Source organism: Sceloporus undulatus, chromosome 3 (assembly GCF_019175285.1).
Source record: "Sceloporus undulatus isolate JIND9_A2432 ecotype Alabama chromosome 3, SceUnd_v1.1, whole genome shotgun sequence".
Classification (NCBI taxonomy): Eukaryota; Metazoa; Chordata; class Lepidosauria; order Squamata; family Phrynosomatidae; genus Sceloporus; species Sceloporus undulatus.
In genome coordinates, this window is record NC_056524.1 from 22556858 (window position 1) to 22583035 (window position 26178).

The 26178-nt window shown below is 39.3% G+C and overlaps 1 protein-coding gene across 4 annotated transcripts in view; it reads left to right on the forward strand.

The window, feature by feature from the left end:
• DYNC2H1 (dynein cytoplasmic 2 heavy chain 1) overlaps positions 1–26178 on the forward strand; it is a 248851-nt gene that overhangs the window by 115312 nt on the left and 107361 nt on the right. For all 4 annotated transcript variants that reach the window (XM_042458285.1, XM_042458287.1, XM_042458286.1 and 1 more), the window contains 6 exons: positions 1275–1438; positions 2215–2334; positions 7248–7382; positions 11462–11605; positions 14095–14184; positions 22915–22980. In XM_042458285.1, coding sequence (XP_042314219.1) covers positions 1275–1438; positions 2215–2334; positions 7248–7382; positions 11462–11605; positions 14095–14184; positions 22915–22980 — 719 coding nt within the window. The remainder of the gene's footprint in view (positions 1–1274; positions 1439–2214; positions 2335–7247; positions 7383–11461; positions 11606–14094; positions 14185–22914; positions 22981–26178) is intronic.

A 26178-nucleotide genomic window follows, 5' to 3' on the forward strand; every position in this document is an offset into this window, starting at 1 on the left:
CCTTGAAACCCCCACCAGTTCCATGAAGCTCCTGAACCTATATTTTTTTTAAAAAAATGAGATGATTTTCAGATACAAATTGCAGTTAAATCCAACCCAAATAAATGCAAACTCCTCCTCCCTAGCCCACCTAGCCTCTCAGCCTTTGTCCCTTCCTTCTTCAGTACTCTATTTTCCTGGTACAGTATATCCCCTTCAGCATGGTCACACAAAGTGATATGGTCACACAAAGTGATTTTGAAGGAGAAAGCCATTCTGAAGGTGAAGATAAGGACAGAGATATTTGATGCATTTGGGGGGCTAGGGTGGAAAATTCGCCTCTGGCCCAATCTGGGTGGTTCTTTCCAGATACCTATCATTCCTGACTTTTTACCATCTTGGCTGAAGTTGACAGGTACTTTATTCCAAAATAGCTCTGTAACTGCTGGAATTATCAATTTAGGAGGAGATAGGGAATGGGCTCTCTGTCATTTTCTTGCCCACCTTGCTTGCATAAGAACAATGTGGTACTTGTAGTAGTGGTGGTGGTAGTAATAGAAATCATTTTTTTAAAGAAAGTGGAGCATCTAAAATGTTTTTTTTTTTTAAATCACTTGTCCTCCATGCCAAGGATAGGCAAACCCAGCTAAACTGAAAATAAGCCATCTGAAGCCATCCTGAAGCCTAGGGATTTGGAAAATTACTTAGGGCTACCCTTGTTCTCGTCTCATTTTGTGCTGTCATTGTGGCTGTATCCTTGGGGGGCTGGATCTGGCCCAATTCAGCTCCTCCCTCTTTGTTGTTTTTGTTGTTGTGTGTCTTCAAGTAATTTCCAATTTATGGTGACCCTAAACATTTTCAGTGTTTCAGTAATGATCCATGGGGTTATCTTGGCAAGTTTTTTTTTTTTTTTAGAGGAGGTTTGCCATTACCTTCCTCTGAGACTGGGAGCCTGTGACTGCCCAAGATCACCCAGTGGATTTCATGGGCAAGCTGACTGTGCCTTTTATCCACTCTTTATATTTGGTTCTTCTGCTGGTAGATTATCCAGAAAAAGCAGTTCTGTTAACAGATTTCTGAGATCACCTAGCAAAAAAGAGTTCTGCTGGCAGAAGGGCATTTCAGCCAACAGAAGAGGTTTGTGCATAATCCATCCCCCCACAGCAGGCACATTCTTAAGTTAGCAGGCACATTCTTAAGTTGGTGACTTTGATAAATTTTAAGTGAACATTTGACTTCACTGGTGTACCATTTTGCACTTGTCTCCTAGAGCAGAGTTTTTCTCCCTTCTGCAGGACCACGATATGTTGTGCAAATAGGTGACAAAGTAATAGACTATAATGAAGAATTCCGCCTATTTCTGTCAACAAGAAACCCAAATCCATGCATCCCACCAGATGCAGCTTCTATTGTTACAGAGGTTAACTTTACAATAACACGAAGTGGCTTAAGGGGACAGGTAAGCATTCTTAGCTCTTTCACTATGCTTTCCATTTTAAGGGGGGGGGGGGGGGGGACAAGTCTTTATATAATTTTGAAAGATCCTGTTTGTTTCCCTCAAACTGGCTTAGGTAACATAAATGTATGACAAATACTGTATGGGTAGTATGTTAATTGGTTTAATCCTGCTGATATCTTCTGGTGCTTTTTAAAATGAGGAAAGAGGGGAACTATTTTAATTAACTTGTTCTTGATTAGATTAGAAAATTCTACTTCACTGAAGTAAATTGTGAAAAATACATACTTAATGTGGAAGGGAAAGGTGTGAGAGTCCTTCTGAATCTCTGGTCTGAAGAAAAGCTGCACAATGCCTGTTCAGACCAGTGGTTTATGTGGGCTTCTGACATATATGTGGCATTCTCCTGCAGTCTGCAATGCCTCACTCTTCCTTTTATTAGTATTATATTCCTTTTACACTGAAGTTGTCACATAAAAAACTATGAGCAGAGGGATTTACTTGTATAGAGCAGCTTCCTTGTACTTCTCTCCTGGTTACAGTACTTTACAACAACACAAATATGCTTAACAATAAAGGAACCTTCCAGAATAACATAAAATGAAGTATGAAAAACACTAGAGGATAGCCACCTTGAGACCCTGTACTGGTAGGAAGGCGGGATATAAAATACTAGTAGTAGTAGCAGTAGTAGTAATAAGAGGAATTAACATATGTTTGAAAATTATTCCAAGTGTTTCCAAAGTGTGTATCGTTATCTTGTGCTGTTTGCCTTTCAGCTTTTAGCTTTGACTATCCAGCATGAAAAACCAGATTTGGAAGAACAGAAAACAAAATTATTACAGCAGGAAGAGGATAAAAAGATACAGTTAGCAAAACTGGAAGAATCACTGTTGGAGGTAATATTCACAGGTTTAAGAATAATCACTTATGTTAAAAATAGCATGCTTAACTGTGCAGCTTTATATGTCCATAGAGAAGTAAACCACATTGTAAACAATGAAATGTACTTCCGGATAAATCGGTATAGAATTAGAGTGTAGCTAGTTTTTAATCCAAAATTGAGGAGGGCCCCGCTCCAACATTCCGGCATCCCCCAGCTTATTTATTTATTTTATGTATATGCCATTTTTCTCCCTGGAGGGACCCAAGGTGACTCACATGCTTTCAGACCACATGTATGAATTTGTCCATGTTCTGAGTATAAAAACCAATAAGGCAGTAGTTCCCAATTTTGGTCTTTATGGTGTTTTGGACTTCAGCTCCAAGAAGCCTCAGCCCATTTGGTCAATAATCAAGAATTCTGGAAACTGAAGTCCAAAACATCTGGAGGACCAAAGTTTAGGAAACACTGCTATGGGATCTTTTGACCCATAGCAACACAGAAATATCTAATAGGGAATATTATTGGATACATAAAAATCAAAATATGCAAATAGAATGAGTAGATGCATGCCTGTCTCATATACACATTCCTTCTAGGACCCCACTACCTTTCAGAAATTGCAAGGGAATCCTTGCTTAGAGACTCTTCAGACAGCAATGTGCCCTTGTAGACTATATGGCACAAGGCCTTTTCAGTTGCCGCCTCACCTTTCGGCTTGGGAGGGAGAGAATTAGTCTGGCCCAGCTCCATCAGGGCTAGGCTGAAGAAGAAGAGCCCTCCCTCCAGTCCATCTGCCTTGGTCTAGGCCTCAGAGGGAGAGAAGAACTGCTGGACCTGATCTCCCCCCCCCATTCCCTTCTCCTTTTGTGTCGTGTCTTATTAGATTGTAAGCCTGAGGTCAGGGAACTGTCTATTATCCCCTCTTTTGTAAGCTGCCCGGATTTCCAGTGATTGGGCGGCATATAAATAAATCATATTATTATTATTATTATTATTATTATTATTATCATCATCATCATCATCATCATCATCATCATGGCCCATAGGGCCCTGTGGCACTAAATCTCATAAGAATCAGTTTTGTCCATCACTACTGAAACATTATAAAGAGTCCTTTCTTAAGGATGCATGCATGAATGTTTCAGCATTTCTGTTGTTCTTAATCATTATAAACAATAATAATAGTTGTTGTTTATATTCCGCTTAATCTCAGGGAATCCAAGTGGATTACAGCAGTAAAATAATATACAATTAAAAGAGAAATGCATTAATATTCCAAAATCCCCAACCCTCCCCCCAGCATAAAAACACAATCAAGTCCTAAAAAAAAATAAAGTGCTTTGGTAGTTTTTTGTGGGTTTTTTGGGCTATGTGGCCATGTTCTAGAAGAGTTTCTTCCTGATGTTTCACCAGAATCTGTGGCTGGCATTTTCAGAGAATGTTTACATGCAACGGACTTGGGTATATGTGTTGTGTATATACCCAAGGGCAGGAGTGATTTGCATGTGTATTGTTTTGTTGCTAATGGCAGGCTTCAGGGTGGGAGGGCCTGCAAAAGAGGATGAGTGTCTGCTTGATAGTGCTCATTGTCTGCTGGGAGATTTCTCATTTGCATTTGTTGAATCTTCATCTTGCTGTTTTTCAGGACTGGTAGCCAAACCTTGTTTACTTTAAGGGTTTCCTCTTTACTGTTGAAATTGTCCAGGTGTTTGTGGATTTCAATGGCTTCCCTGTGCATCCTGACATTGTAGTGGTTGGCATGGTCCAGAACTTCGGTGTTTTCAAACAGTATTTTATGCCCAGGATGGTTTGTGGCATGTTCTGCTACTGCTGATTTTTCTGGCTGACCCAGTCTGCAGTGTCTCTCGTGTTCCTTGATTCTTGTTTGCATGCTGCATTTGGTGATCCCTATGTAGACTTGTCTGCAGCTGCATGGTATGCGGTAAACCCCTGCGGCTGTGAGAGGGTCTCTCTGGTCCTTGGCTGAGCGAAGCATTTGTTGGATTTTCTTTGTCGGTTTGTAAACCATTTGAAGGTTGTGCTTCCTCACCACTTTGCCTATTCTGTCTGTGACTCCTTTGATGTGTGGTAAAAATACCTTCCCTTTGGGTGGCTGCTTCACTTCTCTGGGTTTTCCTGGGCCTGGCAGCCCTTCTGATATCTGAGCTAGAATTACCATTAGCCTGTAGAGCCTGGTCCAAGTGCTTCAGTTCATTCTCCAAGAAGTGGGGTTCTGTCCTGGACTGCGGCCAGCACACACAGACACACGCCGATAAGGAAGGCAATTAACTATGGAACTGGAAGTGGTCCACAAACCTTGCAGGGAAAAAGAGAAAAAGCAAACCGAAAGCCAAGCCGGTCATGATAACAGAGATCTCAATAGTCAGGGTCAGGTGAGCCAGAAGGTAGCAATAATCCAGTCCGATCCAAAGTCAAGAGTCAAAGCAACAAGGAATCAAGATACAGGGAGCCAGTGCAGGCAGCAGTCACACCAAAAGATCATGCAGTAAACTCTGGCACTGAGTTGGTGTCTCTCTGCTCATTAAGTAAGAGAAACTCTTCCCCGTGCCACCTGATTTGCTAATTGCTTCTCAGCAATTCTCTGGGATCTGCCCCTGCCAGCACTTTCAGCCCTGCGTTGTCTATAGGAGGGAACCTTCAAGCCTGGTTCCTCCCCAGAGTCACCACTAGGCTGCTGTACCACCAGAGGAATCCCACAAGCACTAGGATCTGGCTGAGCCTCCTCCTCTGGGGCTGGGAGATCAGGGCTGGATTCTGGCAGAGCAGGATTAGCACCTGGTGTAGCCTCAATTACCTCTTGCTCTGGAGGAGCCCCATCCTCATCCTCCGAAACCTGCTCTTGGCTGGCCATGACAGGTTCGCAGATGCGTTTTGTTCGGTTACCAGTGTTTTGATTGTGCTTCTTTTTTGTCCTGGGTGATGGTTGGAGTTCTTGTGCAGGTATCTGTCTGTATGTGTGGGTTTTCTGTATACTGTGTGACCTAGACGTTGGTTTGGTTTGCGGTGCTTTGATATTAAATTTGATAAAAATAATAGGAAAAATGTGGAGGGATGGTAGAGACTTTGTTTTGTGTTAGTATAACAAAACACATAGACTGGTGTTTTTGGTTTCTAGGCAGTAACAGAATACTACAAATTTGAATGATTACTGTTTATTTTATATTACACATGGCCCCGAAGAAGATGGGACAAAAGGGCCATTCCAGGACTGTGCCAGCGCCATTCATGCCAGGACTGCGGTGACCGCACATACCCAGTCCCAATATGGGCCTCTACTGTGGTCCTGAACTGGGCCACCGAAAGGAGCAGATTCTATCCACTCCTTCTTGGTCTGGATTTTTCCAAATTACACGACATCAGTGTGGCTTTCGGCTATGTTCAGGGTGTGCATCATCTAAACATCATACTCCCAATGCTGCTTGAAGCCGGAGCTTTTGGCTCATCTGCTTTGGGCCATGGTCAATCTCCCATTACATTTACTGAGAGTGTGATCTTGTCCACTTTTATTCAGAAATAAATGCAAGTGAGGTCAGTGGAGTTCACTTCCAAGGAAGTGTATTCAGGATAGTAAGCCTTAATGTGTTGTTTGTGTTTTATTTTTTACTTGGTGTGCTTAGGATTGCTGGTGCTTAAAAATCATAGTACAAAATTCAAAGCTAAAAATCACATGGTATTTAATAAAAAGGAACTGTGATTTCCATATCTGTGACAAATAGATAAAATATATGAAACTACATAATGCAATTAGGTTGAGTAACAAGATCCAGTAAGTGCTATCTTTTAGGACAGGGTACTATTGTGTTTTCACTTTTGAAAACATCAGTGTTTTTCATCCTTTAGTAAAGTTTGCCATAACTGATACAGTTGCAAACACACTATGATCTGTTTAAGATGGAAAATATAGATATTTCATTTCATCTTTGTCAAGTTTCTCAGCTGGATGTCATTACCATTGGCTTGATAAAATTGTTTGAGCATTAGAGCTTTCTTGAAAAGGAAAAGTTTATTTTTGTTATTCAAAATGGCTGCATTTGTATGCCATTTCAGTTGTATCAAGAAATAACTATTTTAACCTAGGTTGTTGCTGATCATACTTAGTGGTGAAGCCAGGATAACATGGGGGAGAGAATTCATGCTATCAGTAAGTTGTTCAGTCTCACATGCAGTCCCTAAAATCTGATTGACTAGGTCCACATGTTTGAAAGATGTCTGTTTTTTTTAATGAAATGAAATAGACCTGGGGCAAAATCCAAAATAAATATTATGTTAATATGGGACACAGTGGCTCAGTGGTTAAGACACTGCTTCTGATGACCGGCAGGTCGGCAGTTTGAACCCCAAGCGCTGAGTGACAGAGTGAGCTCCCATCACAAGTCCCAGCTCCTGCCAACCTAGCAAATCAAAAGCATGTAAAAGTGCAAGTAGATTAAATAGGTACCACTATGGTAGGAAGGTAACAGTGCTCTGTGCAGTCATGCTGGCTACATAACCACAGAGGAGTCTGTGACAATGCTGGCTCTTTAGCTTAGTACTGGAGATGAGCACCGCCCCCTACAGTTGGTCACAATTAGACATTCTTGTCAAGGGAAGATCTTCATCTTTATTTTTATTATCCCAAAATGAGTTTCATTGCTAGAATTGTGGATTTCAGTACAATAGAAGGGGAACAATTCTCCATTGCTGCCTTTTTTTCTAACCAAAACCAACTTTGGAAGGTTGGGAGATCCTACTATCACCCTTTTTGTGTATTTTGAATGGATAGGGAAGAAAGTTCAACCAATAAGAAGTAAATATTATTGTTATCTGTTTACGATTTAAAGAATTACTACTTATTTGCTATAATACATTTCACTGTTTTCTCAAAATAGCCATATTAATGGAAGGGTGATTTTTCCCCCTCTACAGACTCTTGCAACCTCTCAGGGAAATATATTAGAAAATAAAGATTTGATTGAATCCCTGAATCAGACTAAAGCAAGTAGTGCTCTCATCCAAGAATCACTTGCTGAGTTTCAGAGGCTTCAAATTTCTCTTGATCAGGTAATTTGTTTTCCTTAAACATTTTGTTTGTGGATATATTTGCTGTGTACTGTCTTCTGATACAGCACCTATCTTGCTAACTGGATTCTGCAGTATTCTGTTGGTTGCTGGGATTATTTTCATTTTAAATTGTCTTATTTTATATTTGAAGTCTGTAATGTCAGTAATATTACTTTGTTATTTCACAATTAAAAAATAGGGGATAATTAGTCAGAATGATAGTTTATATGATCCATCCAGAGTTAGGCACTTTCTTGGATGCATTACATCCATGTAAATCTGAGCAATATTTATTTTTTTCCTTCTAAATCTTCACCAGTGGCAAAGCAGGTAGAATCATAGAATAAGAGTCAGAAGAGACGACAAGGGCCATCCAGTCCAACCTCTTTCCATACAGGAACTTGCAATCAAAGCAGCCCTGACAGATGGCCATCCAGCCTCTGTTTGTTCCATGTTCTATTCATTGGAGCAGCAGAAAACAAGCTTGTTCCATCCTCAATATGACACTCCTTCAAATACTTAAACAAGGCTATCGTATCACCACTGAACCGTCTCTTGGTATGGTAGCAAGAATGGGAATCTACATGAAGTTCTCAAATTACAGGATGACTACACTGTTTTTGCTTTTTGGTGTGCTTCTAGGAAAAGTAGAGCTAAGTGTGGATAAGAATAACTGCAAGGGAATTGAAAGTCTAATATCACTGTCACTTTGCCCATCCATCATAAATTAAAGTTGTATTTGTGCTAGGTACCAACTATTATTGAATTACTCCTGCATTTCAGCTTACATTTTAGATAAATAATTAACTGCCATGTTGCTTCATTTATAAGAATTGTTGATACTCTTTATTTATATAACACCATCAGTGAACATGATGGACCATTCATTGATGTTATTTATATCCTTCCTATTTACCTAGAATTGGGAGTCAAGCCTGCTTAGTTTAAGACAAAAACAACATGGATAAAAGCACATATAAGATTATTACTAAAATGCAATTAAATGATCAATAATATTAAAATCAATTTACAGAATGCATTAAAAAGAAAAGAACAATTGAATACCTTAATTAAAGCCCTTTTTAAAAAGATGTCAGTTCCTGAAAGCTTTTCAGAAGATAAAAGTCTTTGCCAGCCAATGTAATGAAATAGGGTTCGGGACAGGGGCATTCTAGTCTTCCTGAGAAAGGAGTTCCAGTATCTAGGCACAACTACTGAGCATATAGCTTTACAGAGTAAAAGAATACAAGTCCCTGTCTCAAGGAGCTCACATCTAAAATACAACGCCATGAACAGAATATGAAAATGAATGTGGAGACAAAAAAAGACAAGGTAGTATTATTCTAGTTGCATATAATTATGTTTAGAATTAAAAGATATAGCCATATTATTCTGTAGAAACAGTATGTAGAGAGATCTTATAGCACGTTTGATACTAAATTGAAAGAAAAATTGGCAGTATGAGCTTTCGTAGACTTCAGTCTGCTTCAATCTGAGAAAGTAGGCTGAAGACTATGAAAGCTCATGCTACCAACTTCTTTCTTTGAGTTGGTCTCAAAGGTACTACAAGACAATTATGTTTAGTAGCAGTAGTGTCCAGCAGCTTGCAGATTCATGGGCTTTAGAAATCTGTGTACAGTACTTGCATTAAAGTCAGTCTGATTCTAGCGTTTTCAAAGAAGTACAATGGATTAAGTGGCATAGTTGAAGTGGATTATGTTACAATGATCTTAAATCAGGAGAGAAATATTCTAGATGTCTGAGGGGTTATAATGAAACCCATGCAGGGCCAGCTCTAGATATTTGGCCACCCTAGGCGAGAAATATTTTGGCACCCCCCCCCCCCCGGAGGCCCTCAGAGTGTAGGAAAAATGTAGGACAAAATGTACAATAAATTGTAGGATGTTTAAGAAAAATGGAGGACACGACCAACTAAAAACTTGTAAGATTGTAAGCCTGAGGGCAGGGCGCAGTGGTTAAATGCCTGTACTGCAGCCATTCACTCAAAACCACAAGGTTGCGAGTTCAAGACCAGCAAAAAGGGCCCAAGCTCAACTCAGGCTTGCATCCTTCCGAGGTCGCTAAATGAGTACCCAGACTGTTGGGGGCAAATTAGCTGACTTGCTAATTAGCTTACTTGCTGTTCACCGCTATGATCTTTGGAATAGCGGTATATAAATAAAACAAATTATTATTATTATTAATTAAAAATAAAAATTGTAAGCTGCTCTGATAACCATTAGGGCTGAAAGGCGGGGTATAAATACCATAAGTAGTAGTAATAATAATAATAATAATAATAATAATAATAATAATAATAGTCAAAAACATCAATAAAAACAATATATTTCACGTTTCTCAGTCATGCTCAAAATGGAGGACATTTTGACATGCCTATGAGCACAACTCCCAAGACCCAAATTCACAACTACTAATTCATTGGGGACAGAAAAAGAGAGAGAAAAGCATATGAAAGGAAGCCTTGGAGCATTCTGAGCATTGGAGCACTCTCTGAGATCAGGGTTTGAATCCTGGCTGAGCCATGCAAACCCACTGGGTGACCTCTCTCAGCCTCAGAGGATGGCAAGGGCAACCCCCCCCCCCCGAAGAAATCTTGCCAAGAAAACCCCAGAATGAGGTCGCCATAAATTGGAAATGACTTGGAGGCATACAAGAGCAACAACCACATCAGAGAAGGCTAAATAAATATCGCACAAAACTATCTGCATCATTTTAGCCCCAGACAAGCGCCCTTCGCTCTCCCCTGGCGCTCTTCCTGGCTTTGCTGCGCTTTGCAAGAAGCAAAGAGCAACAAAGCCAGGAGGAGGGCAAGGGGCGCTCTGGCTGGCACTGCTGCTCTTTGCTCCTTGCAAAGAGCAGCAAAGCCAGGAGGAGAGCAAAGGGTGCCCTGAGTAACAAAGCCAGGAGGAGAGCGAAGGGTGCTTGCTTGGAGCGCGCGTGCACACAGCCCCGGGCAGGCCCAGGGCGCCCTTTGCTCTCCTGGCTTTGCTGCTCAGGAAGAGAGCGAAGGCCGCCCTGGTGCTTGCGCTTCAAGCAAGCGCCCTTCGCTCTCCTCCTGAGCAGCAAAGCCAGGAAGAGAGCGAAGTTTAGGGGCGGCACTGCGCTTGCTTGGAGTGTGCGCGCACACAGTCCCAGCAAGCTCCAGGGCGCCCTTCACTCCAACCAAGCGCAGTGCCACCCCTAAACTTTTTGCACCCAGGCAACTGCCTATGGTGCCTATATGGGTGAGCTGCCCCTGATTCCATGGGACCTTTGATTTGTTTATCATGAAATAATAAAACCAATCTGCCAAATTACAGGTGGCTTTTCATAATTTCAGACATTTTAAAATGATTTGCTGTAAACAGGTATAAATATTGCCCCTGCAACCACCAGGTACTCCTTTCCTTGACAAATGTAAAATGCCTTTTAGCATCTTTGTGTTTCACATTTAGTCCCACCTTTCCCCCTCCTTCTGATACACTGTATGTTTTAAACAGCTTAAATAATACAATACACAATATATTTTGTTAATAAATAATACACTGTAAATATGCAACAGAATATGCAATGCATTATAAGTATGGAACTAAAATTGTCTCCAGATTTAGCTCCATGCAATTTGGCTGAGGGAAGCAGACTTCCTTGACCCTTGTTCCCATGGGCAACCAATGAAAATAGTTCACGAAAGATTGAGGGACCTTGTTGAAGAAGGTTGGCTGTGATTTTGGGGAAAGAGGAAATTCTCTTACATTGGGTAGAGAGAGCTTTTGTCCCCCCCTTCCCATCTTTTTGCACTACTGCCTACATAAATATAGTTGTGTATGCTTGCATGGGTTGGACTGGATGGCTCTTGTAATTCCTTTGAACTCTATGATTATATGATTCTGTTCTGTTTAGTCTTTCGGTCTCCTGTGTACAATTTTCTGAAAGTGGAGGGTAGAAATGGCTCAGTCAAATATATATGCATGTTCATTTGCTTGCAGTGTTTGCTGTGTGTAACTTTATTTTATTTGAAGTTATTCTTGTGCCCAGTAGATGGTAGTAGCATTCTAATGCTGGATCCTTTTTATTTTCAGGAAAGGGATGCCTATCTCCCTCTGGCTGAAAGTGCCAGCAAGATGTACTTTATTATTTCTGACTTGTCCAAAATTAATAACATGTACCGCTTCAGTTTGGCTTCTTTCCTGAGACTTTTTCAAAGGGCTCTACAAAGTGAACTGGTATGTGCTATTATCCTAAAGCAGATAATGTTTTTTTTTTTAGAGTTTTATATATGCATTACTTTTAAAATGTTATTTGCCTGAAGTACTGGGAATTGGACTGACTGAAATAGCTTTGGAAAGAAAAGAAAAGACATATGGGGAATCCATCTATTAGTAGTAGCACAAAATGTCTGAGTGCTCAGGATGTTTTAAATAAGAACTTAAAATTAATACTGACAGTGTTGCCTAGCATACATTCTGCTGTCAGTGTACAAGTCGAGAGAAATTCTGTCATAAATGAGGTATAGAAGCTTCTTAGACTGGACCTACAGAACTATCAATCTTCTAAGACTGGCTTAAAAAGTAAAATAAATTCTGAAATGCATGTTTAGATGAACATATTATGTTATTTTATGTAAATACAGGATCTCCAATTATTAGCTAATTTGTAAATTAGGCAAATTATTTCTGTATGCATCATAATAAGGAACAGTTTGCTTCATGCTTACATGAATGGTAGTAAGAGAAGGTTTTTCAGCTTTTTTTAAAAAAAAAAAGAAAGAAAAATACTTTATAAATCCTCTGTTTGTAAAGGGTTCATAGTAAGGAAAGGGAAGGCAGCTTTCTGGATAACTACAGTAGTTCAAGCCTTATTAACTGAGGCCAATATGTTAAACTGTCTACCCTGCTACAAACAACTGTTACTAAGTAATGTATATACCTTTACTTCTTTTTAAATTGTGCTAAAATTATTCTGAAATCTTTAACATAACCAGACCTTGGTGTGCAATCCTGTCCTCTAAGAAGGTATCTGAGATGCATGGAATTTTGCAGGCCTCCCTTGATGTTATCTTTTCTGCCACCATGTCTGTCCTGCCATTTTTCCTCCAGGCAGGGTTCAAGGTTGTATTGAGACAGGATTTTAATCACTATTTTCCTAGGACATTGTTTTGGAAGATTGAAAAACCCAGGCTTAGTTCTCGAATGAATGTCCCATTGATAAAAAGGAAATTTTTCAACACCCCCAAGAGGGGAAAAATGGGGGAGGGGTGTTATTGGCAAATGTGGTCCCAGCAGTGCTTTCCAGCACAGATTCTCCCTTTTCTACTCCACAGGTATTGCAGTGACCTTCTACAGAGAACCTGCTTAGACAGGTTTCTTAAATGATGTAGTCTTGAATTGGGTCACAGATATATATAAGTTGCTTCAAAGCGTTTCTCACTCTGATTTGTTTATAAAAGAGCACCACAAACCAAACTTATATGTTTGTGCTCATGTCATCCTATTACATGGAAGTTTTCTTGAGTGTGGTTCAGGTATCAGAGTGCTTTGGTACATGGGAAGGCAGAGAGTAATTTTATATGAAGCCTTACATTTAGAAAATCAAAAATCACATTTTACAGAAATTCTTGTTTTTGAAAACATTTGTTCTTGACTGTGAAATTTAATTAAAAAGAGGAGGTTTGGATATGATGAATTGTTTCCTCATTTTAAGAAACAGAGCACTGTATAACAAAGGGCACAGTTTACTTGGATTTTCTTTTTTAAGAGTCAACTAAATTGATATAGCATAAAGCAGTAGATAAAATAGTATGCAAGGACTGTAGCTTTCTGGTGGAGCACATGTTTAGCATTCAGAGGCTTCCCAGTTCAAACCCCAACATTTCCAAGTAAGGCTAGAAAAACATCTGTCTGAAATCTTAGAGAGCTGTTGACAGCCAGTGTTGACACACTGGGCTAGAAGGACCAATGAACTAACTCAGTATAAGGCAGCCTCCTGGGTTCTTATTTAAAGATCATACATGGAAAATGTCCTAAATCTGTCTCAGTTCATTTTACCACAAGGTAGCTACTAACTGTGGATAAAACACCCCAGTGTTCTATTAATTATGCTTCCTATTATGGGAAGCTTAATACTTCCATTGGGAAAAAATATTTATATGACATTTTATATATAGTTCTGAGTCAGTGTGGTATAGTGGTTTACATTTTGGACTGGGGCACTGGGACAACAGGGTTCGAATCCCTGGTAGGCCATGGAAACCCTCTAGGTGAGCTTGAGCAAGTCCCACTCTCTCAGCCTAAATGGAACAACAACATACATTAATATTTCTGTTCAGTAGACATAACTCTGTCAGTTCAATATTTCTTTCTGCTTATACTGCTGGTGTGTTCTGACTTCTGCTTTGGATTAATGAGTATCGGTTGAATACAGTCACCCCTCCGTTTTCATGGGAGACCCATTCCAGAACCTCCCCACCCCATGTGAAAATAGAAACTCACATATATTGAAACCCCATTGGCTTGAATGGCTGTGCGCTCCCATGGACTTCAAGTTCGCGAAAATAGAGGGCTGATTGTATATAGTACATTCTTTTGTATGCATACCCATTCACACAAAGTTTCTCAGTCTATCTCAAAATGATATTGTTGTTATTTCAAGCATGTTTGATCCATAAAATGATATTTAATACTTAATATTTTAAAATCTCTAAATCTACTTTCAGGACTTGGGAAATACTGAGGAGAGAATAAAATCCCTTATCAGCTCATTAAAACACATGGTATATGAATATGTCTGTCGCTGTTTGTTTAAGGTGAGATTTTGTTTTCCTTTGCTTTGATTTACAGTGCTGAATGTGAAATTATATTCCCAAAGTAGTCATAGTTTGGTTCATCTGAATATATGGATCAGTAGATAGGCAGTAATGCCATATTTTCCTTATTTGTTGGTGAGAGGTATTTTCTTTTTACTCATGAGCACTGTACACAGCAGCTTTTTGTCTTGTTTGACAGAATAAATGAGTTTCCAGCCTTGTGTACAGCCTTTTTGCTCACCTTGGGACTGTTGCCTTATTATAGCACTGAGGCAACATTAACTTCAGAGGCACCATTGCTTTAAATAAGGCAAGGAAATTTGTCCAAAACAAACAATACTCTTTCAGGGTTCTCTAATTGTTTTTGTGAAAATACCTCTTTACCAAGTGTTGAATGCTTAGCTCATAAAATCAGCAGAGCTACATTTGTTCTGGTATTATTAAAGAGGAGCTTGAAGGCTGAACAGATCAGGTGATTCTGTTTCTCCAAAGTTGTTACAATGCATCTGCTTTCCTTTTCTTATTCTAGCCAGGATGGCATGTATAGTTCTTGTTTGATATGGATAGCATGTATGCAAAAAGATTAAGTGCAGTGCTAACTAGATGAAAGGAAGCTGGAAGACTATGGGGTGGAACAGACAGGTAGGAAGCAGTGATCAGAGGCCGCATCCACCTGGAGTGTCCTGGTACTGTAGTGACCACACACCACGGTCCTGATGATAGCCTCTGCTGAAGTCCTAAATGGACTGTGGGAAGGAGCGGGAAAGATCCGCTCCTGGTGTAGTTTCCATGCTGGTTGGGGTTATGTGTCACCTAAACGCCATGCTCCGAGCCGTGTGAAAGCTGGTTTTTTAGGCCTGTCTGTTTCAGTCCTGAACCAGGCACCAAAAAGGAGTGGTTCTTTACTGCTCCTTTTTGAGCCAATGCTTCCTGGATGAGGCATGCTCGGGGGGGCTTTCAGCAGTGTTTGGGGCATGCATCATCTGAATGCTATGCCCCAACATGGCCTGACAGTAGCCTTTTGCCACTGGCTTTGGAGATGTGACCCAAGTTTAAACACAAAGTTCATTTATGTTTCATAGGCACCTTATACACATGGCCTGAAAATAATTTTATATCCAGTATTTTTTAAAAAATTGTGCATGAACATTTTTTTGTATAACTGAACCATAAGAAAGCAAGGGGTATCATTATCTCAGTCACCCATGGAAAAAGTTTTATATTTGGAACCAGTTTTGATTTCCAATTTTTGGATATTCAAAATGTATTGTCTTTTTCTCTATAGAAACTTGAGAGAGAAAAAAGTGATCAAAAGTTTTGAGTATATCTCTAAGAACACAAATGATCTTCATATGTAGTCTCTTTATAGCATCCTTTCAGTATTGCAGAGGGAGACAATTCTGGCCCTCAAAAACACCAGGTGGTATTTGGGAGTTGTCAAATTTTCCAGATATCTAGCATAGGAAATTAAACAGATTTATTGGGAAAACATTCTGTGGGCATTTGATGTGAAATCAATATCCTCAATCCATTGTTTTAAAACAGATTTTATAGAATAGCTCTGTGTGGAAAGAACATTCATAAACAGGACTAGTAAATTCAGTTTAGTAGTAAACATGAGTTTAAAACATAGCTGATAAAAACATATTTTGCTAAAAAAAATAGAGTAACCTTAAGAGTATTCAAGGTAAATGGTTTTTAAATAATATTGAAAGATAAAGGACAATGTGTTGCATTCTATATACTTGCTGGCACATATATAGCTTATATGCCTGGACAAAACACATCTTTGTTTTTCTAAAACTAATTTTCAGCAGATTGTCTTTACAATGAGTCATAAAAACCTATTAAAATGTTTGAAGCCTATTTGAAGTCTGTTTTAGGCAACAACAGAAAGGTGACATCTTGTACATACAACAGCACAACTTCAGTCCTTGGCAATTTAAATACATAGAGGACAGGTGCTAAACAGATGGATGAAATCAGGCTAATTCAGATAGATGTCCAGATTGAATCAGAACATCTCTGATGTTGATCAACCAGATTCAATTTGAGAATCACTGAAATCTAAAATACACTTTGTACTGCCCACTTACAATGGACATATGTCTTCTGTTCATTTTGTATGCATTACACCACAATACAATATGATGTACCTATCGAAACTTACTGAGGCCTAATACCTGTTTTCTTTTTAAAATGATAACCAATAGCCCAGTACAAGAGGCTATGTTCTTAAATTTACTATTCTGCCTATGTGCATCAATTGACCTTAAGGGGTTGCTTCCAGATAAGCTGTTAGTTTTTACAAATGTATTGCTTATGAACCTAACAACAGCTTTGGTTGTTTTGAGTTGTAATGGTTTAATGTTCATGTAGAAATTTGCTTCAATGACCTTTCAGTCTGCCACTGTCAGTTTGCCAGGAGGTAAAGCTAGTCTTTTGCTTTTTGTAGCCATTAAGGGATTCTGAACGTGCAGTGTTTTATGCTTACTATTGGTAGGGCACGTTTAGCTAAAAATGCAATGCAGTGTTACATTAATAAAATATAATGCATCTCTGGAACACTGGGCTTTAATACTATATATTCATGACTAGGTAATTCATATTTGCTGGTCCAAAAATCATGGCTTAGCGTGCCTGGAATGAACATTACATCGATCAGACCCTTTATCTCCTTCAACCCCTCACAGTATTTCAGTACTTAGCTGCTTAAATGAAACACAATATAGCCAATGTGGTATAGTGGTTTGAGTGTTGGACTATGATTCTGGAGACCCAGGGTTCGAATCCTAGCACAGCCATGTAAATTCATTGGGTAACCTTGAGCAAGTCATGCTGTCTCAGCCTCAGAGAAGGGCAGTGGCAAACCCACTCTGAAGAAACTTGCCAAGAAAACCCCATGATAGGTTTCACTTAGGGTTGCTATAAGTCCGAAATTACTTGAAAGCACACAAGAACAATAAGCTAAGGCTTTAAAACAGGTCTGCACAACATATGGCTCGGGGGCTGCACACGGCCCGTAAAGATGTGAAACAACTTAAAGGCTCCTCTGCTGCACGGCCTTCTCTTGAGGAGAGGGACATGTGGAGGAGAAGGAAGGGCAAACGTGTGCCCTGCAAGGCTTCTCCACTGGTCAGCTTTCTCCCGAGGAGAGGGCTAAGTAGAATCATAGAATCATAGAATCGTAGAGTTGGAAGAGACCACTAGGGCCATCCAGTAGAGGAGGATGAGGACAGAATTAATATTAATAATACATATTATTATTAATTACTAATACAGTGGACCCTTGTTATACGCTGGGGTTTGGTTCCAAGATCCCCCGTGTATAACAAAGTCCGTGTATGTTCAAGTCCCATTAAATATAATGACATAGCAAAATGGTGTCCCCTATAAAAAGTGGAAAATCAAGGTTTGATATTTGAAATTTATACTTTTTTGAATATTTTCAAATTGTGGATGCTTGAATCCACATATAAAAAATCCATGTATAAGAAGGGCCAACTTCTTAATTAATTAATTAATTAATTAATATGTAATTAAAACCTATCTGCAGCCCAAAGAAGTTTAGCCTATTTTAATTTTGCCCCCATCCTATTGCCAAGTTGTGCAGTAGAACCATTATCCCTATTATCCAATATTAGTTAATAAACCAGTAGTTAATCAGTATTTTAGATTTATCATATGACTCTGGTTTAAATAGTTCAGGATATAAGCACTGAACAGAAAAATGAAAAAGAGATCTGTAAGCCTCATGCTCACTCCCAACCTGATGAACTAGAAGAAATGGTAAAGCAATAATCATGTATACAATCTTGTTTACTTTTTATTCCTGAGATTTTTTTTCTTGGTTGAAACAGTTATTTTCTCTCTGTCACAGTTGGTTGATGAAGGACTGTTTTGTTCTTTCTTCAGCTCAGCTTATCAGATATTTTCAGTACCATCAAAAAGAAAATAAACATTCCTTTGGCTTTTGGTCAATTAATCAAATAGATAAGTCAATTGAGAAGAAAAATGAGATCAAGAAACCAACACTTACTAATCGATCAAATGCTTTGTATTTTTTTAACATATTTTAAACACACATTGGACCTTTAGTATCCACTGGGGTTTGGTTCCAGGACCACCACCACCACCACCTGATACCAAAATGTGTGGATGCTCAAGTCTCAGCGACTTTTCCCCTTCCCTACTGTCATTCCCTTCTCCTTTTGTGTCTTGTCTTTTTTTTAGATTGTAAGTCTGAAGGCAGGGAAATGTCTAATTAACAAATTGTAAGCTGCTCTGATAGCCTTGGCTGAAGAGTGGGGTATAAATAAATTATCATCATCATCATCATCATCATCATCATCACAATGCAATGGATTGTAAAATGTCTCCATTATATAAAAAGGCAACATCAAGATTTGCTTTTTGGAACTTATATTTTTAAAAATATTCAAACCATGCTAGTTGAATCTATGGATAAAGAATCTGTGGAATGGAAGGCTAACTGTACTTAAAAAGCTACAGATCACGCACCATCTTGCAAGAAGCATTTTTTCCTGTATGTGAGAGAGAAGAGATCATGCCACTCTTAGAAGTTACTAGCTGTGACACAAAACACAATATCTGTTTCAAACTGTTTCCCCTCTTACGTTTATATAGTCTTAACCAACTTATTACAATGGGTCCTTGTTATCCGCTGAATGATTCTATGAGGTTTGGTTCCAGGACCCTCCATGGATAACAAAATCTGTGGATGCATCAAGTCCCATTAAATACAATGGTGTCCCTTATATAAAATGGAAAATCAAGGTTTGCTATTTGGAATTTATACTCTTTTAAAAATATTTTCAAGCTTTGGATACTTGAATCTGTGGATGAAAAATCTGTGGATAAGGAGGGCAGGAGAATGTTCCATGCGCTTCTCTCTCCTTCCATGCTTCAGAGAGCTTGCCTGGGGTGAGGAGGAGGGGTTAGAGCTGTACTTGCAAGTCCCCCAGCTTCCTTATGATGCTTCAGAGAGCTCAGGCAAGCTCTTTGAAGCATTGGAGGAGGGAAGAGAGGCAGGCGTGCACACTCCTCTCTAATCTCTCCCTGTTGCTCTGAAACTGGAGGGAGGGGTTATTTGCAAAATTTTCAAATTTGTGAGGGTCCTTTGCCCCCAATCCCCATGAATACAGCCCAATAGACATTTCTTAACCTTCCCTTGCACTGAAAGTAAAGTTTTTCTTAAACAATTAAAACTGTTTGATTGCATTGTTTGTTAGTCACCACCCTGCCATCATATACACTATTTACAGCAAAAACTGCCATGCAGTATCCCAGGCCCATTTGAGTGAATTGAATTGAATAAAAACTGCACTAGAAAAACTGAAGCTTTCTACTACCATCTTTAAAATGCTCCTCTTTAATTTGTTCTTTTTACTAATCGTGTTGTTTGCAGAGATACTCATTGCTGTTCATCTTTAAAGCATTGCAACATAAACCATTAACTTGCTTACTGAGCTGCTTGTTATTTTCCCATTAATTTCAATTACTTTTGTGTGTGTATGTGGGAGGATTGATAAAAGAATGGCATAAAATTTGAAATATTCTTTTCAGTATACACATATAAAGTAACTTTTTCCAAATAGTTTTTTGTGGGTTTTTCGGGCTATCTGGTCATGTTCTAGCAGAGTTTCTTTCTACATGGCCACATAGCCTGAAAAACCCACAAAAAGCTATGGATGCCGGCCATGAAAGCCTTCAACTTTTTCCAAATAATTCTTAGTCATTGAATTGCTTCTGAAGTATGGCTTTGTTAAGTTAACCCCAAATAACTTGTTATACATAACACCAGTAACTTCTTACATCTAGCTCTGGTATCTTCTTCCATAATACACCACTTTGATGTCAACATATTATGAGATTTGAATAGCCACAGCAGTTGAGTGAGTTAGTGCATTCCATCTTTTCATGCTTATATACATTTCAGAAGGCACGGGAAGAGACATTTCATTTTCACTCTCTGTCCAAACTTTCCCCCAAAGAACAGAAGATAAATGGAAGGTTAAAGATACAATTTTGAGATTTCAAAATGAATAATTACCATTTGCTTTTGTTATTATGGTGCTTTATATCATTAACATTGCTGGATCTCACCCTGTGTTTCAGCTTGATATTGTAGATGATTTTAAAATGCTGTTGGTTTGCTCTGAAAGTGAATTGATTGAAAAAACTATAAATTAGTAGTTAGGGATTTATGTAGTTGCTCAGTACAGAAGTGAGCTACTTCAATTACCCTTTCACTTCAACTGATGTATGGCTGAAATGTAACAGTGCCTGCTGCATTTACATTGCAGCCATTCTGTATTAAAAGGTTTTCATACAAAGGTTATGCACATTTGTGTATTACAGAATTAGTTGAATCTATTTTGAATCATTTATATTACTTTAGAAATCATTGCATGCTACACTTTAAAAATATGAGAATGTTAAATGATTTTAATCTCTTGGAGCATTCTATGGTAAAGATGTGATTAAAATAAGGGATGCACTGAAAATGCTATTGTGAGATAATAAAACATGAAACAAGAGATAGTGCCAGAGGATAAAACTCCCTGGTTGAATGGCACTCAATGAACTACTGAAGTACAGCAGGGGACAATTATGAGTAGTCCTGTGACTGACACTATTGGACTCAAGCCGATCAATGTACAGCTGTTGGCATGGTGTGGGTCTTTCAGAGCCCACACTTTCCTGGCTCAAGTGCTTCAGCACCCATTTCTGTGCTGACCTGGGACCCATGAATGGCGTGTGCTCCTTACCTTGCTGCATCATCACTCTGACTGAGAAGCCCCTGTCGCCACATCTCACATGGAAACAGGTGCCTTGCCACATAGGTGCAGCCAGGTGCCCTGTTTCCTCATCAGATGCAGTGATGAGAGGCTTCTGAGTGAAAGTGATGGCCGACAATATAAGAAGTGAGGGGGCCGGTGTGAACAGCCAGGTTTTGCCGTAGAGTTTCCTAGAAACTCTGTGGAAAACCAGAAGTAAATTGGACAGGTAGGATCAGGCCCATTCCTGCCCCTGGGGTTTTGACCTGCATCATCTGAACTAGATTATGCAAGACTAGGGGGAACCCAGCCTGTAAGACTTCATTGGAGCAAGAAATGTAAGATGTCCAAGCTGGATTCAAGAGGGGGAAAGGCAGTAGGGATCATATTGCAGACATAAGTCGGATACTGGAATGAACCAACACATTTCAGAACAAAATCAGCCTGTCCTTTATAATTATATCAAAGTCTTTGATAGTAGAGATAAGGAAAAACTATGTCTCACTCTTAAAGAAATGGATGTTCCACAACATTTGATTGTCCTGATGTGTAGTCTCTGGTCAGGACAAGAGACATCAGAACAGAATATGGATAAATAGATTGTTTTCCAATAGGAAAGGGACTAAAGCAAGTCTGCATTTTATCACCCTGTCTGTTTTATTTGTACACCGAACAAATCACATGTAAAGCAGGATTAAATTTGAAGGGAGGAGGCATGAAAACTGGAGAAGGAACATCACCAATTTAAGATGTGCAGATGACATCACACTACTAGCAGAAAACAGCAAAGACTTGGAACGATTACTGCAGAAATCAAAGAAAAAAGTACAAGTGCAGGTGTACATCTAAGAAAACAAAAACAATGACCACAGATGATTTATATAACTTGAAAAAGACATTGAAATAGTTCAAAATTTTCCATACCTTGGCCCAGTCATTAATTAAAATGGGGAATGCAGTCAAGAAATTATAAAAAGACTAGAATTTGGAATAGCAATAATGAAGGAAATTAGAGCAAATTAAGCCCGAATTAAGAAAATTAAGCCTAGAGCAAATTAAGCCTGAATTCTCCCTAGAAGCCAAGATCGTGAAACTGAAACTGTCATACTTTGGACATATCATAAGAAGACATGATTCTCTAGGAAAGACAGCAATGCTTGGAAAGGTAGAAGGCAGCATGAAAAGAGGAAAACCACATTATAAATGGATAGATTCGATCAAGGAAGCCATGGCCCTGGGTCTACAAGACCTGAGCAGGCCCTTGATGATATGGAGGTCTCTCATTCACAGGATTACCAATAAATTGAAATTGACTTGTTAGCGGTTAACAACACAGGAACAATTCTATCTCAGCTGCATACAATCTGATGGTTGTGTGCCTTTAAGTCATTTCCAGCTTATAGCTAACCTAAGGTGAACCTATAACTGGATCTTTTTGGAAAGATTTGTTCAGAGGAACTTCACCTTTGCCTTCCTCAGAGGCTGAGAGAATGTGATCTGTCCAAGATCAGCCAGTGGGATTTCAGTGACTGAGAAGAAATTTGAACTCAAACCATATATCAAACTGGTTCATGCAACCTGAAAAACTCTGTTATTTCAAGCTTGCCCAGCCTCATATCTTTACATTTTCACGATAAAAGACATTCAAAAGGAGTTTTCCATGGCTCCTTCTTGACAGTACTAACAAGTTGTAGCTGTGGTGCTACTATCAACATCCTGTGCCAGTGTCATTCTCTACTACTTCTGTGCTCAGTAGATGTTTGGCATATTTAGTCTAGTTCATCAGAAAAAGCCTGTCTGTATGTCACCAGTTTATGCGACCTTGACTGTGGTTTTTTAAGTGCAAAGGGGAAATTAGCTTATAAAATGTGAATTCCTAAAAAGTGCTGAGTGCAGAATAACGTTTTGTTTATCTTTTCTGTCATTATAGGCTGATCAACTAATGTTTGCATTACATTTTGTGAAAGGGATGCATCCTGAACTTTTTCAAGATAATGTAAGTGCAACAGTAATGCTTTCTTTTTAATTTGACACTAATACAAAAACAGTATGGGTACTAGACTAGGTGCATTGCATTCCTTGAATGGCTCATAGGAGCAATCCACATTATAGTTGGGTTAAACCCTTGTGTGCCAGCTCACATGTAGGAATATCCTAGACTCTTTTTATGACTGTTTGCTCTTCTGCCTTCATGTCAGATTTTTTAAAATCCCGCCTTGCTGGTAGATCTGTCTTTTTTCTGCCTTCACTTACTTTAGTAATTAAAATACGTACATAAAATGGATACAGTATTGGGCAGAAGATGGAAACATTATTGGATGAACAAGATAGCAATATAGTTTTGTTAGCTCCGTTGGACAAAAGGATTAAAATGAACTTGGGGAATGGAAAGAAAGAACAAGTACTGTTGATTGTCTCCCCACAAAACCTGGCTAAATGCCCAGTAATGCTGACACATACGCTCTGAGACTATGGCCAAAGAAACAAATTTTAGTGGGAATACCCAGATGACTGTGAAAGAATCTGTTTCTGTGGCATCAGGCAAAAATAAAGCCCTGAGGAAAATATTTATTACAAAACTGAGAATAATTTGGAAGGTTCTTTACAAATGCCTCCAAAACAGCAGAAACCATGAAAAAGAAGGTGGATGACAAAGCAGAGCACCTATAGGAATTAAAGAGTATTTAAAAAATCTAAAAAACAGACAGGTGAGACAATAAAACTGGCTATGGTCAAAGCCATTCTTAAAAACCCTTCTTCTGATCCCCTGGAGATATCTAACTACTGACCGGTCTCTCTTCTACCATTTTTAGGCAAGGTAATTGAGAGTGCAGTTGCTAACAACTCCAAGTAGTCTTGGATGACACCGATTATCTTGATCCATTTCAAACTGGCTTCAGGTCAGGATATGGAGTGGAGACTACCATAGTTGCTTTGGTCGATGATCTCCATCTGTGCATCGACAGGGGAAGTGTGGCCCTGTTGGTGCTCTTGGACCTCTCAGCGGCCTTCAATACCATATACCGTGGTATCCTTCTGGAGCACCTGAGGAAATTGGGAATCGGAGGCACTGCTCTGCAGTGGTTCCGGTCCTATCTCTCAGGCAGGTTCCAGATGGTGTCGCTTGGCGACAGTTGTTCAGCCAAGAGGGATCTCAAATCAGGCGTCCCTCAAGGCGTGATACTGTTGCCAATGCTATTCAACATTTACATGAAGCTGCTGGGTTAGATCATCTGGAGACATGGGGTGGGGTGTTATCAGTACACTGATGATACCCAAATTGTCTCAGACAGCTTCAGTGACCAAGGAAGGCATCTCCCCTCTGAATGACCACCTGAGGTCAGTAATGGATTGAATGAGGGAAAATAGACTTAAATTGAATCCAAATAAAACGGAGGTACTCGCTATAGGCAATCCCAGTCCAGGTATGGTGATAAGCTCTCCAGTTCTGGATGGGGTCACACTTCCCCTAAAGGCCTGTGTCTGTAGCTTGGGGGTGCTCCTGGACTCGTCGCTTCAGCTGTCATCCCAGATGGATGCGACAGCTAGGAGCGCCCATTATCAGCTTCGGCTGATTTGCCAGCTACGACCCTTCCTGGAATGGGAAAACCTAGAAACGGTTGTACATTCACTGGTAACCTCTCATCTCGATTTCTGCAATGCGCTCTACATGGGGCAACCCTCATGCCACGTTCAGAAGCTGCAATTGGTCCAAAATATAGCAGTCAGATTGGTGACAGGGAGTTCCAAATTTGATTCTATTACACCTATCTTAAAATCCCTACACTGGCTGCTCATTAGCTTCTGGGCACAGTATAAGGTATTGGTTATTACCTATGAAGCCCTGCATGGCTTGGGCCCAGCTTACCTGAGGGAACACCTCCTCCCATACAATCCTTCCTGCACTCTCAGGTTCTCTGGGAAGAACCTACTGCAGTTAGAGAGAACTAGACTGAAGACGACTTCCCAGAGGACATTCTATGTTGCTGCTCCAAAAATGTCAAATGACTTGCCGGATGAGATTTGCCATCTAATATCTTTGGAGGCCTTTAAGAAGGCAATAAAAACGGATCTCTTCTGGCAGGCCTTCCCAAACTGATCTACTTAGAATTTCCTCTCCATTTAGCGGTACTCATTGGACTTTGATCTCGTTTTATTTTATTAACCATTTAATTAGGAATTGTTTTTAATGGTATTTTAGGGTGGAAGGGAGATTGATAGTCATGTTTGATTTTATTGTTTTTGTTTATTGTTACCCGCCTTGATCCAGTACAGGGAGAGGCGGGATAAAAATTATTATTATTATCATCATTATTATTATCTGGTTGGAAAGAAAATGGAAATCAGGAGAAAACTGCAGCAGAATTGCCTACTTTTGCTTGAGGTCAACATCTTGATAAAGAGCATTCCAAACAAGCTGGCAGGTCTGAGCAGCAAGGTGTTGCTAAACAACCAGCCTGGAAGTGAAGCAAAGCACATCTTGATTGACAAGGCTTTGGAGAACAACAAAGACAGGCAAACACAAACTAATTCAGAACAACCTAAAAGCAGGGAGTGACGTCCCTCCTTCTTAGAATACATAAAGCATGTAATGACACAGAATACAGACCAGATGCATGAGTCAGTTAATAACTATGAACAGGGATGCAGTTCATCAGAAGAAATAGATTTCAGTATATAAGACATAATGAGAGAATCAGTTAATGGAGAAATAAATCGGATGGTTAACAGAAATGCAGTATCTCCTATGGAAGGGAATTTCATGCCTTTCAGTAATTTAAATTTGATGAATTGGTTTAATCAAGTGAGATGGATAAATTCTTTACAAAGATAAGAGTTTAATGATTTCTTCTCATAAATCAGCAAATTAGTAGAAGTAATTTGGAAATGCTAGATAAGGTAGTTATGGAAAGTAAAGTGAGTAAACAAATGGGAGTTATTGAGTCAAAAGAAAATGGTTTCAGAGCATGTAAGTAGGAAGAGTTCTAGAAAATCAAAGCACATTCAGGGAGATTTAGAGACCTCAATATCAGAGGTAGAGGTTCAATCTTACATGTCTAATGAGTAAAGAGAAGTTGTATCTGAGGAATATAGCAAAGAAAAATATTTTCAGCTAGATTATTTGTGGCAAAGAAATTTAAAAACATATCAAGGAATGTAAAAGGAAAGAGGTAAAACAAATAGTGATAGTAAG